The 12,299-nt window shown below is 49.8% G+C and overlaps 1 protein-coding gene across 2 annotated transcripts in view; it reads left to right on the top strand.

Moving 5' to 3' along the window:
- Positions 1-11,689: 11,689 nt before the first annotated feature.
- LOC121444053 (tether containing UBX domain for GLUT4) overlaps positions 11,690-12,299 on the top strand; it is a 38,052-nt gene continuing 37,442 nt past the window's right edge. Inside the window, exon 1 of one of the 2 annotated variants that reach the window (XM_041645793.1) lies at positions 11,690-11,843. In XM_041645793.1, coding sequence (XP_041501727.1) covers positions 11,742-11,843 — 102 coding nt within the window. In that variant the 5' untranslated portion in view covers positions 11,690-11,741. The remainder of the gene's footprint in view (positions 11,844-12,299) is intronic. The other variant, XM_041645794.1, reaches the window with a different exon arrangement.

Here is a 12,299-nt window from a genome sequence, read left to right as displayed (position 1 = left end):
GGACTGGTGATGATGATAGCAACGGCCAAACTAGATGCATAAAACCAAATACACCCGCCCTAGGTGCGCCGCAAGCCAGCCGCTTGGTTTCCTTTGCCTTCTGCTTGCAGTCTGGCAGCTTTTTCTAGAAACAGGAAACACACCTGCCTTATAGGACACGGGTCCAAACCTCGAGCAGGGCTTCAGCTGCCCACATTCTAATTCATGGCAGGAGAAGCCTGCTTCATCTAGTGGGTACCCGCTGCACCTCCTAGGCAGGAATCTAGGGAGGAGCCGGGAAGACGTCTCCACCGGGGCTGCAAGGCCAGCCTGCAATTGTTCTCCTGGCTGATAGCTGCAGAAAACAAGTTCCCAATATACCCTAGTATACAGTAGGCCAGCTATCCCAGGATACAGTGAGAAGCCAAAGGGAAGGGTAAACTGCAGAACCCAAAATGAGGCTGGCTGGAAGTCACAGACTCTGGGTCCATTCACAAGCACCTGGTGCAAATGTGCGTTCTGCTTCCAGATGGAAACTGAATTCAGGGAAGCTGAGAGACTGCACCAAGCTCTGCTCATTCAGAAATTCACATTTGGGGTGGAGAGATGGCCCAGCGGGTAAGAGCACTTGCTGCTCTTGCAAAGAACCCAAGTTCCATTTCCAGAACCCACAGGGTGGCTCACAACTGTAACTCTAGTTTCAGAGAATACAAAGCCCTCCTCTGGTCTCCTTGGGCACCAGGCACACACATGGTACACAGACATACGTGCAGGCAAAGCCCTCATACACATACAAATAATAATAAAATAATTTTTTTTTAAAAAAAGAGGGCCAGGTGGTGGTAGTGCATACCTTTAACCTCAACAGTTGGGAGCAGATCTCTGTGAGTTCAAGGCCAGCCTGATCTTCAGAGCAGGTTACAGGCCAGTCAAGGTTACACAAACAAACTGCCTCGAAAAAGGAAAGAAGAAAAAAGAAACCCACATTTGCTATCTCTCTATTGTTGGATCAGCTTAGTCTGTGCTTGAGACTGGCCCTGGGCAGCAGTTCCATGGTTCTGAGATGTTCTGTTAAGCCCTTATCCTCAGTAGCCAAAGCTGACTCAGGGTAGAAATAAGGATTGAGCAAGAACATGCACTAGAAGATTTCCAGTCAAGGAGCCCATTAGTCCACGTCTCAGCAGTCAAATGCTAACTTCCAGCTGGAAGGCATGGCTGCAGGCAAGGCATGGCTGCACACAGGGCCAGGCTGCACCAGGGCTAGGCTGCACTGAGCATGATTGCACAGGCTAAGCTGCACAGGGCATAGCTATACAGAGCTAAGTTGCACAGGACATGGCCGTACAGGGCATGCCCGCACACAGGGCACGGCTGCACGGGGATAAGCTACATTGGTTATGGCTGTACAAGGCATGACTGCACAGGGTTAGGCTGCACCAGGCATGGCTGTACGGTGCATGCACAGGACTAGATTGCACACTGTCCTGGCCCCAAGCCATTTCCTGATGGGAAGATTTTGGGCAATGCCTGTGACCTCTCTCTGTGCCTCCGTTTCCTATTCTTTAAAGTGAAGCAGTGACCGTACCTCCATTGGAGGGTTGTTGTGGGATTACAGGAGCCCATGCATGAAAGTGCTCAGCGGGGTGGTGGTTATGATTGCCAAAGAAATTCCAGAACAAGCCAAGGACCTGCATATTCTACTCTCTGACCTTTGCCGTAGCGTGATTTAGCCTGCACATCGAACCATAATGAGTTTGTGTTTGGTTTATTTAACACTATTAGCAGAAACAAAAAGGGGGTTCCAACCAAAACTCCCCGTAACAACTCTGCCCTCACTGTCAATCTTCCCTCTTTTTCCAACTAAAGTGCCCACGACAGCCCTTCTCTTAGCTTAAATAAGCTTCTACAGTCCCCTACGGCCTACTCCATGTGTCTTCTGCACCAGAGTCTCCCGTACTGTAAGTGTGGGGAAGTCACTCCAGAACTCAAGTCCTTTCAGTTCACCTCTACCTGAACTAGAGGCCACGGTAATCCTCGCAACTGTATGGAAGACTCTTCAGTGTTGGACTGGATGCCGCTTCATGGCAGCTTGAGTGGATCTGAGCAATAACACGCAAAATAACAAGACCTGGCGAGGGCAGGAAGCTGGAGCTCTGTGGACTGTGGAGGGTAGTACAGACTGGTCCAGCTGCTACAGAAGACAATTGAATGACTCCTCCATAAGTCAAACACAAATTCACCATATGACCCAGCAGTTCCGCTCCTAGGTATAGTCTCCACAGAATTAGAAACAGGTGTTCAGACAAAAGCTGGCACAGTGATCAGAGCGGCACAGTTCTCAATGGCTAAAAGGTGGAAGCCGCTCAAAAGCCCACCAGTGTGGTTTATCTCTTCAATGGGATGCATTTCAGCTATAGAAAGAAAATTCTGACCTACGCTACAGTCTTTAAAAACACTATGCTGAATGAAATAACCCAGACACAAAGGGCATATACTGTATGGTTCCATTGACATGAAATACCCAGGATGGGAGACTCCACAGGGACAAAAGCCTCACTGGAGGCCACCAGGAGACTGGGAGAATAGGGAACTACAGAGTGACTATTAACAGGGGTGTGATTTATCTTTGGGGGAGTGATAAAAACATTCTGAAACTGTGGTGATGGCCGCATCCATTGTAGGTCTACTGAATGATGTGGCTTTGTGACACTTCAAAAAGATTAGATCCATGTTGCTTGAATTTTGCCTTTAAAAATCCCATAGTTTGGAATGGTGGTGTAGATCACTGCTTGGGAGGTAGATGAGAGAGGATCAGGGGTTCGAGGCCAGCCCCAGTTACATAGAGTGTTTGATATCAGCCTAAACTATAGGAGACCCTATCTCAAAACAAACACAGTCTACCACTTTTGATGACAGCAGATAGGCACAGGACAAGCTGGACCAAGCCTGAAACCAAGAGGATGGGTTGGCTGGGATAACACAGGCTGGTTTTATCCACAATTCCCTTCACAGCTGGGAATGGAATGGGGTGGTGGATGGGAGCTTCCTCTGTATCTGGAGCCTGGCTTTACCATTGCTGGCCTGTGGGTCTCTGAGCCCCATTCCTTACCTCTAAAGTACCTGGTTTGCTGTGAGCACCAAGCGAGGCATGATGCTGGGAACTCTGACTGTCATCTTGGTGAACATGTGATGACAGTTATCATGGCAAGTGTTGGTGGTATCTCACGAACTAGGGTGGTCTGAGATCCTAGGTATAGGAGGCTTGAGGACTAGAAGAGCAGTCAGACTTGGAACAATGTTACAAGTCACCTTTCTGGGTAGTCAGACTTGGAACAATGGTACAAGTCACCTTACTGTAGTCAGACTTGGAACAATGTTACAAGTCACCGTTAGAGTTCTGGGCCCTCAGACTTTCCTCTGTGATGTTCAACACATCAGACACTAGTCAAGGGCTGTGCCCTTCCCCAGCCTTGACTACTCCACTGCTTTATTGGGATGGGTACTGCATGGTTCCTCCTGCTGTTCTTGCCTGGCTCCCATTAAAGCTCTTAGTGGGTGTGTCTGCCTAGCTCAGATTGAGAGCGTGCCCAGTAGCAAGGGGGCCTGGAAAAATCACAGTCCCTGGAGCAGGGGCCTGCGCATTTTCAGAGCAATACCTAAAGAACAGGATTGGGAGCTGGGCAGTGGTGGCACATGCCTTTAATCCCAGCACTCGGGGAGGCAGAGGCAGGCAGATCTCTGTGAGTTCAAGGCTAACCTGGTCTACAAGAGCTAGTTCCAGGACAGGCTCCAAAGATACAGAGAAACCCTGCCTTGAAAAGCAAAACAAAACAAAAAACAGGATTAGGGTTCAGGGTTTGGTTCTGAGGTTCTGGAGAGAAGGATAGAGTGGGGGAGGATACACAGATGAACATAAAGTTAACTATTGGGAGTTGCAGGCCTTACCTAGGCAGGCGGGATCCCAGTGTCTGGGAAGAAGGAGTTAAGATGGAACATGTCAGAAAAGAAGAGCTAGGGTCTAGGGTGAACTGGTCTCCCATGCTGGGAAGGAGCAGGGTGTGGCAGAGGGCAGACAGAGGCACATGGGTCCCATCTGAGACCCTCTGTGACTTCCAACAGATGAATGACCTGGTTGGAGGGCTGGGCCAGCCCGTTTAGCATGTCCAGCAACTCTGGACCCAATTCTGTGGCCGGATGTGGGACTGGCCTCCCCCCTGTATCTATCCCCAGCCCCCAGCCTGCACTCTTCCCCAGCTCCAAATCCCAGCTGCTACCTCCTGCTGTCTGGGGCCCAGCTGTTATACACTGGCCTCAGCCGGCAGGCCTCACATGGCCATCTGGGTGGCTCTGCACTCCAGCTGCTGGCCTCTGAGGCCCAAGTGAACAAGAAAACCGGGCAGGCTAGCCCCCTTTTCTGTAGCCTGCACCGAGGGGAAACTCTGATGGATTGGGATTAGCTAACATCCCATCTCCAGCTCTCAATCTGGGCTAGGGCTCAGAGCTAGAAGGACCCCAAATGAAACCTCGTTTTAGTTTCCCCTTCCTCTCTATACCCCTATCCTATTCTTCAGCGAATTCCTCCTTGACCTGAGGAAAGCAACTCCCCAGCAGCAGTAGGGTGGCCGGCTGAGAGTCGGATGGTTATCTTAGCCTGAACTCCAGTGTGTGGAAGGGAGCAGGGTCAGCCCCAGCCTTTTCAAGAATGGGACATTCTTCTGCTTGACATTGTGGACTCCTGAGACTTTCAGTTCTGGCTCTTGGAAAACAGGTGGCCATCTGTAGGCAGCATTGAAGTCACTTGGCAGAAGGGGAAGTTTCCTTGATCCTAGGAGTCAAAGTTCCTTCACTGGGAGCATGAGAGTCCTAAGAGCCAGGAGGGGAGAATGAAGGCCTACCGCCCCTCAACAGTGATCCAGTGTAAGCAGCTCAGGCCACTGGGGTGCCTTGAACCCTACTGTTCTGACCAGGACCTCAACAGCTAAGGGCTGCCCTGCCGCATTTCCCTGCCTGGTAGACAGTCCAATACGAGGACCCTGATGGACATTGTCTGCAATGACATGGGCTGACTGGAGAGGGTCACTAGGGTGCAGCCACATTCCCCAGCTGAGGGGAGGAAGGGTGTAGCCCTGGGAGAGGCTCCCTTTTTATTCATGGAACTTCTTGGGGTGCCTCTGGAGCACCCTGAGATGTCTAGCATATGTCCTTGATCCTGACTGGGTAGAGCTGATAATGGCTCTCGATGCTGAAAGAGCCTCAGGCTGGTACCAAAGCCTTAACTGTCCAGTTGTAGCCCCAGGTACTAGAAGCAAAAGGCTCTAAGAGCCAAAGAGGCCGGCTGCCATGTGACCTCCAGCTCCCTCTTTCCAGCCCTGTGATCCTCCGGAAGGCTTGCACGTGGCTTCTGAGGAGGCAGAGACAAACCCTCAGATCTTGCCACTGGGAACCTTTCAGTGCTGGAGGCTGTGGATGCTTCTCTTAAAGGGCTATACCACTTTTAATTCAAAGCAGATCCTTGGAACAGCTGTCTAGCTGCCGGCAGGAGGAAGGAGAGCGACGGCCCAGTCAGGCAATAGAAGGAAGGTAACCTCAAAAAGGATTCTGAATTCATCCTCAGAAGTGGTTAAAACACAGAGGTGGGGGGGGGGGCGGGGAGCAGATGCAGCTCCTCAAGCACTCTCTTCTTTCAGTAGAAGGACCCTGGAGCCGCTGGGAGGAGACCTCTCTTTCTCTCAGGGGAGACAACTGAGGCTGAGCAGGTCCCTGGGCAGTGAGTTGGTTATTCTGGCCGCCTGACCCATGGCGACTTAAGATATTAGGCATATTGAATGATGAAATTACATGATCTCTTTTGCATATCAAACAGGACCTGAGATTCTTACCCGACCAGGTATCTGCCCTTCCTGTAGGCCTCTCACTGAGACCAGACATGGGTAACTTTGAGCACCAGGTGGTTCAGATAGGGGCATTCGTTCACCTGGTCCTGAATTGGGCACGGTGACCTAGATGGGAGTGCTTCTCAGCGAGGTGTCAGATCTTGAGTTGGCTGTCATTCCTCTGACAGGGGGACCCTCAGCCACTAAGGTCCACCAGGGGACTCTGTTCTTGTTTCATCCTGCTACAGAGGGGCTGCAGAGAAAGGAACCAAGGAGGCTGAAGAGTTAAGAGGAAGCCTCTGGTCGGTCCTCCAAGCACCCTGACATACGCGTTTGCTTATTTCTTCAAAGAGAAACAGGCTACAGAATAAAATTGGCTTTTGCGAGGTGAGCGTGGGTGGGTGGGTGGATGGGTCAGGGTAAGTCTTGTTTTATACTTAAATTTCTGAATCAAAAAATATTTTTCAGGTAGGGTCTCACTATATAGCCCTGGAATGCCTGAAACTGTATGTACCAGGCTGGCTTCTAACTCAAACATCCGCCTGCCTCTGCCTCCAGAGTGCTGGGGTTAAAGGCGTGTGCCACCATGCCTGGTCTTTGTTTTTGATGGGGCAAGGGTCTTCCTTTATAGTCCTGGCTATCTAGAACTTGCTATGTAGCCCAGACTGTCATCAGATTTAATACTCCTCTTTTTATCCCTCAAGTGCTGGGATTGTAAACAAGTGTGTGCAAACATACTTGTGAGATTGCCACTATGTATGTGTGACAGTAGAAGGGAATTGGGGGGTTGGTTCTAGCCTTCCACAGTGGGTTCTAGAGATTGAGTTCAGGTTGTTGGGCTTGTATGGCTCATTGTACCATCAGCTTTTTCTTCCTTCCTTTTTTTTTTTTTTTTTGTTTGTTTTCATGACAGGGTTTCTCTGTAGCTTTGGAGCCTGTCCTAGAAACTGCTCTGTAGACCAGGCTGGCCTCAAACTCACAAGGATCTGCCTGTCCCTGCCTCCCAAGTGCTGGGATTAAAGGCATGCACCACCACTACCCATCTTCTTCTTCTTCTTCTTCTTTTTTTTTTTTTGAGAAGGCTTTCTTTATGTAGTCCTGGCTGTCCTCCATACACCAGGCTGGCCTCGAACTCACAGAGATCTGCGTTCCTCTGCCTCCCAAATGATAGGAATGTAGGTTTGAACCACTGTTCCTGGCTGTACTTTCCTTATTATTGTTAGTGGTGGGGTTTTTACAGCTCTAAAATTTGAAATTATTATTTTTTAAATTTTTATTTTTTTTATAGTTCTAAGGATCAAACTCCACATTTTGTAAATGCTAAACAAATAGTTTACCCCTAGCCACACCTCTATTTCTGCAGCATATCTTAAAGCAGAGAAGGTGAAGGAAAGTATTATAACTGAACACAAGCATTCCTATTGCAGAGGAGACCTTGTGCTGAAAGATCCAGAATTTTTCTCTTTTTTTGGAGGCAGAGTTTCTCAGTATAGTCTGGAACTCACCACATAGACCAGGTTGTGATACCTTGAACTCACAGAGATCCTCCTGCCTCAGCCTCCCAAGTACACCACCAAGTCCAGCCCTATTTCATATTTTGTTTATTGAAAAATGTCCTTGTCCTTAGAAAGCAGGCATTAAAGAAGTATTCCATGACAAAGAGGCACGATGTATCCAACTTACTCTTTTTTACTTTTATTTATGTGGTCTGTGTATTTATGCCATGTGCACAAAGGTGCCTTCAGAGGCCAGAACAGGGCGCTGAACCTCTTGGAGCCTGGGCTACAGGGAGTTGTGAGCTGCCTCATATGGGTGCTAGGAATTACACTCAGGTCCTCTGGACGAGCTGTATGCAATCTTAATCAATTTATTAATCTGGCTAAAAGATGTTCTTTGTACTATTTTACATCATTCTTATAAAAAAAATTATTGTTTTGTTTTGTTTTTCAGGGCTCTCTGTAGCCCTGGCTGTTTTAGAACTCCTTCCATAGGCCAGGCTGGTCTCAAATTCACAGAGATCTGCCTGCCTTTGCCTCCTGAGTGCTGGGATTAAAGTTGTGTGCTATAATTGCCTGGGTTGTTTTTTTGTTTGTTTGTTTGTTTTGAGACAATGTTTCTCTGTGTAATGCTGACCTAGAATTCACTCTATAGAACAGGCTAGACTCAAACTCAGAGAACTACCTGGCTTCTGTCTCTGGAGGTCTGGGACTAAAAGCATTCACCACTACCTCCCAGCTCTTCTAATTGAAGTAACATTAAAATCTGAGCCAAAATTTTGTCATGTACCTGTAATCTCAGCTCTTGGAGGCCAAAGCAAGGGACCACCACTGGCTCAAACTCAGGCAGGCGACTTCCAGTCTGGCAGTGGTGTCACAGAATTGAGGATGGTGGCACATGCCTATAGTTCTGGCAGGCAGGATAAGGAGGCAGGAGGATCAACAGTTGAAGGCCAGCCTGAGCTATACGAGAGCCAGGGCTATCTCAAAACAGCAAATAACAAACCAAAAATTTTTGTTGCCTTCCATCCCCCCCCCCCCCCCAAGGCAGGGTTTCTCTGTGTAGCCCTGGCTGTTCTGGAACTCACTCTATAGAACAGGCTGGCATCAAACTCATAGAAATCTGCCTGCCTCTGCCTCCTGAGTACTAGTCTTAAATGCATACACTACATCATTAATGGTACGGTGTTGGTGGAGGTTGCTCATTCTTTTCCCAGCTGCCCAGACCCAAAATAATCACACAGAAGCTGTACTAATTTTTTTGTGTTTTTGTTTTTGTTTTCAAGACAGGGTTTCTTTGTAGTTTTGGAGCCTGTCCTGGAACTAGCTCTTGTAGACCAGGTTGGCCTTGAACTGACTGAGATCCGCAGGCCTCTGCCTCCTGAATGCTGGGATTAAAGGCGTGCACCACCACCATCCAGCCAGAAACTGTATTAATTAAAACATTGCTTGGCCTATTAGCTTAGGCTTCTTATTAACTAACTCTTATGCCTTAAATTAACCCATTTCTATTATTCTGTGTATTGTCACAAGGCTGTGGCTTACTGGGTAAAGTTCCTGTGTCTCTCTCCTTCAGTAGCTACACGGTATCTCTCTGACTCTGCCAACTTTTCTCCTCTATGTCTGCTTGGAATTCCTGCCTTGCTCTATTCTGCCTTGCCAGAGACCCAAAGCAGCTTCTTTATTAACCAATGGTAACAAAACACATTCACAGCATCCAGAGGGGAATCCCATATCAGTACAGTGTTTCTTAACGGAAAAGCTCTTATGAAGGTAGAATGGTAACTCGAAGAGTCATGATTTTTGCAGCCATAAATGTTAAAATGAGCCTGTAAACCCAGTTACTTGGGAGGCTGAAGCAGGGGGATCAAAAATTTGAGGTCAAATTGGGCAACTTGGCAAGACTATATTAAAAAAAACAAAATAAATGAATTGGGGCTGTTGGTGAGGGGGAGAGCATTTGTGTGGTATGTGTGAAGTTCTGCAATAAAGCTCCAATATTGTTGTCTTAATTCGGGTTTCTATTGCTGCGATGAAACACCATGACCAAAAAGCAAGCTGGGGAGGAAAGGGTTTATGTGGCTTACATTTCTATATCGTAGTCCATTGTTGAAGAAGGCAAGACAGGAACACAAACTGGGCAGGAACCTGACTGTCCCTGCAGGAGGGGCGCTGCTTACTGGCTTGCTCCTCATGGTTTGCTCAGCCTGCTTTCTTATAGAAGCGAGGACCACAGCCCACGAGTAGAACCACCCAAAATGGGCTGTGCTGTCCCCCATCAGGGACTAATTAAGAACATGCCCTACAGCTGGATCTTATGGAGATTCTCTCAGCTGAGATCCCCATCTTTCAGATGACTCTAGCTTGTGGTCAAGTTCTTATGACACTAGCCAGGTCAACTGTCAAGAAACCAAATAAAAACAACTCATTTCTCAATTGATGCTAAAACTTCTTCATAAATAAGTTTGTGAAAAACACGACATTTGTAGTCCTAAAGAATTAGCCCAGAGCTGACTTATTTACTCCACCAGGAACATGGGACCTTGATCATGGAGGACTCTGACCTTAACTTGACCAGGTAAGTGGTCAAATTTCACACATTCACTTTCAGGACAAACTGATGCCCTGTCTCTCCTGATGGTCTTGCCATCTTTGCCACCTCCCCCTCAAAATGTGCTGCTAGGGGATTCTAACTGTGGAACAGTTGAAAGAAAACAGGCTTGAGTTTCTTAAAAAAAACAAAAACAAAAACAAAAACAACCAAAAAAACCCCAAAACGCTAGTTTCTCAAAAAAAATCAAGAGAAATTTACCAAATGGATTAGGCACAGTGAGAGGCTCAGTGAAGGTCTGAGGTTGCACAGAACATATAGACGGTTACACTCTTCTCATGCACAAGGACGTATAGAGGGGTCACATTCTTTTCCTCACGCTTGTCGATATACAGGTGTGACACAGATGTATCATTTATATGAAGGCATGCCAGCACCCACACACAGGTGTCGCAAGCTTAAGCAAGGGCTAATGTTTGCATGCACATGGCCCTCCAGAGTCTGCACCTGAACTCTGACAGGACACTGTGGCGCAGGTGGAGGTAATCAAGCCTACGGATGGACATGTGGCAAAACCAGAGCTAGGCAGCTGAGCTGTGGTTCAGAATGACATTTAAGATTCAGCTGAGCTAGGGTATCGGGTGCGGGGAGGGGGAAGATAGTGTGGGGGATACACACACATACAAATGAAGCTTATGTGTTGGGGCCTGAAGCTGGTCCCTGGCTGGAGAATCAGAGTGACCTGCTCTTCCCAGATCCGGCCTTTGCAGTCTGAATCACGAGGCCAGCTACCGTCCTGATCTGGCACCTCAGGGCTGCGGTGGGTTCCTTGGTAACCTTTGCTCAGCATGGGACTTGGCCAGGGGAAGTCGGTTCACCAGACACCCGAGTCCAAGTAAAAAAATGGGGCCCAGTCAGTGTTTCTAGGGTGTGTACTAATTTCTCCACTCTCAGATTTAGAGGTCTTTACATTTCCAAGGACCACAAGCATTTCAGTCATGGTGGCAAGTCAAGAGAGGGCCTGCAATCAGCAAGAGGGCTCCACAGTCTGTGAACCCGACTTCTATCCCTTAGTTCCACAAGGCGGAAGGAGAGAACAGACCCTGTCAAGTTCTCTGATAGTCACACAAGTACCATGACACCCCTGTACCCCGTCTTTCACATATACACAATAAAAAAATGCATAAATGTAACTAATTATTATTATTAGTGTTTCAAGTCAGGGTTTGTGTACCCGTGGCTGTCCTGGAACTTGCTTTGTAGACCAGCCTGACCTGGAACTCAGGGGTCAGCTTGTCTCTGCCTCCCAAGTGCTAGCCACCATACTTGGCTTAAGCACTTGGGGAAGACCAGCACAGGGGTGCTTGTCACCATGTGAAGATGATGATCACAGGGACATCTGAGAAGCTGGGGGAGGAAGGACCAGCGCTCATCGGAGTGGGTACAAAGAGGGCCAACTATGGGGTGGGTATATCTAGGACTTGGCGGCAGACAGGTGGCTTGCAGGACACCAGGATGGCCGCACACAACGCGGCTTTCTTGCAGGCAGTCTCCAGAGCGTGACGGATCCTGGGACCATGGGCGCGGGATGAAGGGACAGTGCTCCTGGCCGCAGTGTGCGCCTCCCACACCAAAGAGCCCTTTAGGCGACGCCATAGGGACTAATGCGCCCGACTGCTCCGCACGGAGGCAGGCAGAGCCAGGGACGTGACCACGGCGCCGGGGGCGGAGTCTGGGGCGGGGCTCCAGTCGGCCCCGCCCCCGAGGCCGCGTGGCCGTGCGTCCCGGCTGTTGCGGATAAAGTAGTTTGAGGCGAGCCGGCCGCGGTCACGTGAGCGGAAGATGGCGGCCCCGGCGGGCGGCGGGGGCTCCGCGGTGTCGGTGCTGGCTCCAAACGGGCGGCGCCACACGGTGAAGGTGACGCCGAGCACCGTACTGCTGCAGGTGCGGCCGCCGGCTCGGGTGGGGAACGGGCGGACGGGTGGACGGGCTGAGGGCCCGAGGTGGCCGCACCCGGGCCCGCCCCTGCGGTTGCTCCCGGGGCTGCGGGGCGGGGCCGAGCCCTGGTGGGCGGTGCTTGAGGCAGCCAATCGGTGCCTTTCGCGCGGCTGCCCGCCCCATTCTGTGTCTGGGTCCCGGGGGCGGGGCGGGATGCTCGGAGGCACCTTTCTTGATCCCCGGGGCTGCTGGGGACCTTACACCCAGGCTGTGCTGCTGGAGACCCGGCGTCTTCGGCGCTTGTCCGAATTCAGCCTCCTCGGTCACCGGGAAGAGGGGCGTCCCTGCCTGCTCCGCTCAGGGGCGTCCCTCCGAACCCTGAATCGGCCTCGTCCCTGGGCCCGGAAATGAATTTTGCTAAGTCATTCACTGCTTTTGACTGTCGCTGCTTGTGACCTCCTA

The sequence above is a fragment of the Microtus oregoni genome, unplaced genomic scaffold, assembly GCF_018167655.1.
Source record: "Microtus oregoni isolate MIOR12 unplaced genomic scaffold, Mior012 000117F_ref0000505, whole genome shotgun sequence".
Lineage (NCBI taxonomy): Eukaryota > Metazoa > Chordata > Mammalia > Rodentia > Cricetidae > Microtus > Microtus oregoni.
Note: the sequence above shows the minus strand (reverse complement) of the source record. Positions and strands in the feature narration are given on the sequence as shown.